Source organism: Arachis hypogaea, chromosome 15 (genome assembly GCF_003086295.3).
Source record: "Arachis hypogaea cultivar Tifrunner chromosome 15, arahy.Tifrunner.gnm2.J5K5, whole genome shotgun sequence".
NCBI classification, from domain to species: domain Eukaryota; kingdom Viridiplantae; phylum Streptophyta; class Magnoliopsida; order Fabales; family Fabaceae; genus Arachis; species Arachis hypogaea.
Window position 1 is genome coordinate 8,663,598 of NC_092050.1, and position 7,820 is coordinate 8,671,417.

General features: G+C 37.0%; 1 protein-coding gene across 1 annotated transcript; it reads right to left on the minus strand.

Annotated features, from left to right (window-relative positions):
- Nucleotides 1-1,607: 1,607 nt before the first annotated feature.
- LOC112748655 (uncharacterized) lies at nt 1,608-3,587 on the minus strand. The gene has a single exon (XM_025796891.3). The coding sequence runs from the start codon at nt 3,056-3,058 to the stop codon at nt 1,862-1,864; it is 1,197 nt and encodes a 398-aa protein (XP_025652676.1). The 5' UTR covers nt 3,059-3,587; the 3' UTR covers nt 1,608-1,861.
- Nucleotides 3,588-7,820: the final 4,233 nt, after the last annotated feature.

The following is a 7,820-nucleotide window of genomic DNA, read 5'->3' on the forward strand; positions in this document are numbered from 1 at the left end:
GCGCAGCTTCTTCTTCCTCGTGCTAGCAAACGAGAACGCGTGCGACAAGTTTTGCCGGCGCCCTACACTAGCAGCGACATTAATCTTCCACAGTATGGTGCATGCGAGAGAATGAAGAAGAAGAAGAGTTTTCCTGTTTTGAGTGGTTTGATCATTGGTGTTATTGAATTTTAACCTCAGAATGGAAAACGCTGTCGTTTGAAGAGAGATTACGCGCTAAGGAGAAAACGACGTCGTTTAATAAGATCACATGTCAAGCCCACGTGTCACTTAACGTTCCAGGTAAGCGTGCCATTAATGGAGATTAACAGAAGGGCTAACGTGAGTTACTTATTCAAATTTGGGGAGTTCAAATTGAGTCAATTGAAATTTTGGGGGTCAAATTGAATCTGTCTCCAAATTTCAAGGGCCATTTTGAGTATTAACTCGAATTTCACCATGTCAAATAATGGTTAGATTCTTGAAAATTTGGATATTTTCACATGTCAGCTTATAAGAAGGTATTAAGGTAATGTAATGTTAACGGCCCGGTTTTTACCCGGTATAATCGTGGCCCAAAAGTGTATATGTTTCATCAGGTCTAGGACCGGATTCGGGTCTAATAAATAGGCTCGGTATATATTTTGGATCGAATTTAGATCACATCAAACTCAATTTCACATGGCCCATGCACACTCCTAATGACAAGATGCAATTGTCATGCAATTGTCTGGCACAAGTAAAAATAAAGAAGTAGATCTATTGAGACATAAAATTTTACAATGAAAATGATAGTGGTTATAAAAAAAAATAAAAAAAAAGAAAAAATTAAAAAAATATTTATAAAATTATCAACAAAAATTTAACAATTAATTTTTTTTCTTTAAACAAATTTTTTTTTATATGAATGTAACTTTAATTTTAATTTTTTATGATCACTTTTATGAGAAATAATTGTTTACTCACAAAAATTAAGTGGATAATGAAATATGGAAAGGAAAAAGCTGAGAGGGGGGATTGTGTCAGTTATACCTGCTTGCGAATCCATGCATGTACATTCTTTTTCAAATTCCAAGAAAATCGAGGCTTAAAAAAGGAAAAATAAAAAGAACAAAAAAACAGAGCATGGTATCTCTGTCAAAAGGTTTTGAGATTGAAATTACACTGAAAAGAAGAGACCTTTGAGCTTACTCCCTCGCATTGGCATAGCCCCCTTTTTCAGTGTATTTTCTCTCCTTCCACACACCCCGTGCCAAAGCGATACGATTTTCAAACGATTTTGGTAGCAAACGACGAGAGCTACATTTGCTGTCATATACGCACTCACAGCTAGTAATTTATATGGACGGTTATGATTTCATGATTTTGCTGTCTCCCACCTCTCACCACTTACCACCCGCATGTTCTGTCTGATTGGAGTGAGCCTCACTTTTCTATCAAATACTTTACAAATACATACAGCACTATGTATAATTGTATATCATCATACACACGTGCACTCCTCAATCAAATTTCATACGATTATAATACAAATCTGAAAGAGGGATTAACGGATAAACTAAACAGGGAAATAGATACGAATTTGAAAGAGAGACACTTCACTGTCACAGCAATATTTTAGCCGCGGATTATTCATTATGAAATTATCATATTTAATTATTTATTATTTATGTATACTAAATCATAAGCTGGTCATCAACATGTAATTTTGATCCCTGTTTAGAACATCTATTTTGTGCACATTCTTTCATACTACAACGCGGTTCCCCAATCGTCAAATAGTAATTTCCCCCATTTTTTTAAAGGTAAAAAAAAAAAAAAAGAGTAAAATTTGTTTGAAGAAAAAAAAAAAAAAAGAAAATGTTAATCAGAGTTTGGAGTATCATGAGTGGGAAACTGACTGTGCAAGTTTCCCGATTCTCTCAACGAGCTGCGGAGAAAGCTTCTTAGGCAGTTTCCGCTCCTTCTCCGGTCGGAAATCAAATCCCAAAGCTTCGGAAACCTCTTCGGAGCTCCACCCTGCTTTCCGGAGCGAGTCCGAGAACCGATCCGCTTTCAAGAGCAGAGCATCGAATAGCGCTTGGTTATCCAAAACCACCATCTCCCCTTCGAAGAAACCCGACGCCGAAACCTGCACCATTTCTGATACATCTGATTCGCTCCACCCACCCGCCTTCAAAACCGACCCGATTTGCCCTATGTACTCGTCCACCCAACCCGGTACTTTTGACCTTCCAGGCATCTCGAAGAATCTCTCCGGCGAAGACGAAGCTGACGACGATGAGTTCCTCCTCCGGCGATCCGTCGCAGCCTCCGTCCAGAACTCCACCCACCGTGGCGTCCTCCCGCCGGCGTCCAGGCTCCGCCGCGAGAAAACCGTGGAAGAGCCTGCGGATTTCTCGCTGACGGATCTCTGCTTCTTCAACACCTGAGGATCCGATTCGGAGCTCCGAAACAAGCTCTCTCGCTCGAAGAAATCCGAGAGATCCAAGCCGCAGCAGAAGATCCGATTCTCGTCCACGTAGAAGATAGGGTTCCCCGCGAGGGAAGGGTTGCAGGGAATGTAGCAATGGTTAAATATCGGAATCAGAAGCGGCGCCCTCTTCAGCGCGTTCCTCGCCACGCGGAGAGCCTTCTCCGGTTCCGTTGGCCTTGGGCCCCAAGACTTGGACCAGAGAGCGTTCCTCGCGATCTGGAACGAAATTGCCGCGATAGGGAGGTCGAGAGAGGCACGAAGGTGGAGGCGAGCACCAGCGGAGCGCCAATCGGGGAAGCCAGGGCCCACGGGAAGCCCGGCGGCGAGTACGGCACGGAGGTCCGGCGGGAAAGCGAAACCGAACTCTGCCTCGGCGCGTGCGAACTCAGCGTCGGAGAGACCCGATTGGACCTGAATGCCCGAGTTGCGGAGATGGTTTATGACTTTATCGACGAGCGAGGAAAATGAAAGGAGGCCGTTTCTTACAGGGAGCGAGGACGGTGCGGAAGTGGTTGGAACGGATGCGGCCCGGGCCGATAGGCGACGCAAGCCCGCTATGTGGGCCGGGTTTAGACCGGTCATCCTCCGGTCCACGTCCACCATTATGGTGTGTTTGGTGAAGTGGGTATGTATGTTTTTTGTGGGTTTTGGGGTCGCGATTCCGTTATGTAGTTTGTTTTGGGTATTTCATGAAAGAAAAAGAGAAGAGAGAAACAAGTGAAGTGAATGTGATTGAAAAGAGCGTTACAGTTGGAGTTGGAGAAGAAGGCAGTGGGATGCTTTTTTCAAGCCCAGAGTAGAGGACTTTGGCATGTTTGAGAAAGCTCCCTAATTTATAGCACCAAAATACTGGACCCCACTTCCGATTCATTTTTTTTTTTTTCTAATTTTTTTGTATGACTTGAAAGCGATGGATTGAATTTTCTTTCTATTTTAGCTTATCGAGTTAAATTATTTGAGCTGAACATTTATGGTGAAAATAACTTATAAGCCAGTTTGCACTATAGCGGGTAAATTGTAATGCATGATATTATGGCATGATAGCTGTTGAGCAACGGGCCAACGGCTATTGTGGGTGTCTTTTTGTTGGGAGGTTGTCCCTTTATTAACGGGAGTGACATATTTTGCCATAAAAAAGCTTCCATGCGGACCGCTTAATCTCATAATCAATAATATTTTATTGCCTACACATTGGATACGTATTAATTAACCTAAGATATTTACTGTTAGCTTATTTGTGCAGCTTAGTATATACACTATACATGACCAATCAAGTGGCCCACCGGTAATCATGATTTTGCTTGGCGGGGAATCTAAAAGCTAAGCACACAATCATAATACCACATTCTTCTTATACTCCAACCTTAATCTAATCTACCAGTCTACCCCCTTTTTCTTTTCAATTTTTCCACCTTTCCGCCATATAGTGTCAAGAAGAACTAACGAGAAGGTGTCTCTCAACAAGAAGGCATGGTTAATTTTGCAATTAATTGGCGTCCCATCCCAAGTACCAATATCAATGTTAACACATGATGGAATTACTAGCTACATTGGTAACTCCCATGCTGCTACCACTAATGTAGTCCAAATAGTGCTATGGGCCAATATAACATATTCGCTTATTGCCTCTTCAAAAGAAAAAGAAGTAAGATCTCAAGCTAGCTAGTAATTTAAAAAGCATGGGTGACAAGTTACCATCAGCCACCCTCCTTATTAATGTGATGATGGTTCGCCCTTACTACAAGTAACAAGAGTTTTCACTTGGAGGTTAGGAGTAGCAGTAACCTCAATCATAACTATCGCAAACTCACACACTCTACCATCGCTGCACTCACGTGTCCTACTTTTATCTCCAAAGTCTCCACCAAACTAATAAATGATCACAATTTGGTAATAAAAAAACAACACTTTGCCAATCTATACTCTGTCTTACCAACATTATTGAAATTACTTATTAATTATAGTATATAGATTTAGCTATTGATACTTGTTAAGTTTAAAGTTGAAATTTATATGTATATATGAGGGGGCGTGGTGTGAAGTGTGAATCATGTGTTATTAGTCTTTGAGATATTTTTTCTTTCTTGTCGAGATTTTGATCCACATTATTTTTAATACAGAACAAACCTGTAAGATAAGATGACAAAGAAAACAGCAAGCAAACGATGTTACAAAAACTATGAAAAGTTTGTTATGCACAGTGGACTAAACATTATCAAACATGCGAAAAATTGACATTATTCAATAAAAGAGTTGAAGGAATCCAAGAAATATATAAATATAGAGGGATTATTTTTACACCGCGTATATGTGAAAACTGAAAAGTAAGATAAGCCGGCACTTGATATTTATTTTTGTTAACATTGGATTCATGCACATGGTGGCATCCTACATTATTCACTACATGATTATGATTACTGCATTGCCGCCCCCCATTACTACCGTTGATTTTGACATTTGCACTCACTGGTCAAACTAGGACACGTGTTCACATATTAAGACTCGGATGATTCAAGGTTTTGTTTTCTTTAATTTGTACCTACAAAGATAGATACATGAGAGGAAGGGTAGGTTAATATATCAAAGCCCTATTCACATGCTGCATGCATGATCATGTTCAATTTCCTCATGTTTTGCCATTGATCCTTATAATTAATTTTTTATTATAAAACATATTTGTGGGTGAACATAAACTCGCGTCAAATAACATGTCAAATTGCACACTAACGGTCACCTTCTGACCAGAACCACGTGACCAAACAGTATAATTTGTTCCTACATTATTCTATGATTTCTACATATATAAATTTCCCTTACACAGTATGTATTATTGTGACATTATGTGTTTGAACATGATTTTAAATTTTTTATTAATACTTTCTCTTGATAACTGTGCGCATAGTGTTAGAGGACGGTTATTTTAAACTTGGGGTTTTACCTTCTACTTTTCTATTCCAGTTATATTTCATTTCATATTCGGCATTATAAGTTATAACAATGTACTTCTTTTAAAAAATAATTATTTTTAGCATTTGAATTGTCCTGTTTCGCTGTTTTTAAGATGCAGCTAGCTTAAATTGCAACTAACCTTATTGATAATAATCTGGATACCGTACTAACACTACATCTAATGAGCCTTTAAAAAACATTGACTCAAAGTGCGAGAATTAGGCAAGGATTAAAAAAAGAACAGCTGTCATATGAAATTGGTCTATTAAAACTTGGACTTTTTTTCGTGAAACAAATTAATTAAATTAATAGTGGATTTTATGGTTTTGTATCATCATTTAGAATTGGGTCAACGGGCCTTTGTGTTAGTAAATGATGATTACTGTGTCAAATACACAAATCCTTTTTTTTTTTTCGAATGCAATTAGTGTAATAACCCAAAATAATCTCCACATTCAGAGTGTAGAAAATGAATTTGACTTAATTAAGTAAACAAAACCACTTGAAACGATCTTAATTTTAAGTTGCAGCAACAATTAGGAGATTTTAAAAAATTATACATTTAAGTTATAGCTCGTTAACAAATTAACCGTCTTAGTTTGGAAGCAACTTGAATGCCACTCATCCAATTTGAAGAATCTTGACTTTGCTGGACTTTTGGGTGTTTAACATGGCCCATTTCCCATTTCTCCCACTTGCTTTCTCAACAAATTAAAACCCTCATCCTTTCACAAGTTTTGTTTTCTCATTATGCTTTTCTTCATACCAAGACTTTAATTTATATATAATAATAATAAGAAGAAGAAGAAGAAGAATTAAGTAGTAACCTAAATATTGAATTAACAAGTGGGGTGGTTGTTCTTGACCAACAAGTTCGCTGCTTTTTCATTTTAAACATAGTACTTTACCGTAGCTACAAAGGTTCGGATTAGATGGGAGTATTATGATTCTATAACCTTATCGTAAGCTACAAAAGAAGAAATAATGTTATATATATATATATATATATATAGAATAAAAGGTCAACAATAATGTTACGGTTATTTAATGTGTATACAAATGAGAAACCGTTTGGGGATTCTCCATAACTTGTTGTGTGGACTTATTAGTAGCCAATATATATAATGTGGGGATCCAAGTGGAACAACACAATCAACTAAATGTTAATCATGTTTACAAAATGGAGGTTGTGGGCTAGATAGCTTGTCTTTCTCAAATTATACATAATTTCGTTACAAAAGAAAATTGAAAATTTTATATATTGTTAATTAACTACTGATTTTTCAACAAACAAATCCTCCAGACCATTTTCAGTGTAACATTCCAAGATATATATGTTCCAACTTCCAGTGGCTCTTTCAAATATATAAATATAGGGTATAGGGTACGTGATACTTGATTGATTAACCGTGACATGTAACCACATTGGACATTGCTGGGTCGGGAGAATAAGGGACATTATTGATTAAAGACAATTAATTGTTACTATTTCTGAGTGTGATTTGGTTTGCAATTAAGCAGCAACGGAGAGACAAGACCCTTGTATGTGGTCGATTGAAGGGGTGCATGGTTCTTCATGTTCATGCGCTACTTCTGAATTGTACATATATAGGCCATATCCTCTGAAACCTGTATGTTTTTTCATTTGCTGAGTGTTCTACGTCTCAATCACGCACATTCACAATGAGGCTAGGCTAATTCACACGAATCAGGGCAAGAATAATATTGTCACATATATACTGTCGTATGATTTGATTAAGGAAGAAATGACATATGATTAACATTAGAATCATTTTGACCAAGTCAAAAAAAAAATATATTCTATTATAAATAGTTTATGATTATACTTTGGTGAAAAAAGTCGACTTCACGTGAAGTTGATATCTGAAAGTCGTTAGATGAAAATCTAGTCAAATCAGTCAAATCCTCTAACGGCTCTTAGGTATCAATTTCATGTGAAGTCGACTGCACCTGAGTTTCCACGAGATCTTTTGGTAAACTTCAGAATTTTTTTTTTTGAGTTTTACTAGAATAAGGGAACAAATGTAAAATAGTAAAATGGATAAGGCAATCTCTGTTTTTCTTTTTTTTTTCTTTTTTTTTATCAGATAGTCTTTTATTTAAAAAATAAAGTCAAAATCAGGACGGGAGTTTTTTCCATATTCCTTAATTCTTTTATTATTTTTTTCGTTAAGCAAATCCCTAGAGCATCTTGCCACTCATTGATTTTTTATTTTTTTTTTTACTTTTCAAAAAAGATAGACGATCTGAGTTTGTGAAAAAAAATTAAGAAACAAAAATTGTTTGTGTTTATCAAAAAAAAAGTTGACAAAATAAAATTGTTAGGGATGATTTTTACATTGAACCATATATCTGTGAAATACTAAAATACATTATTTTCTCTATATGAATTTTT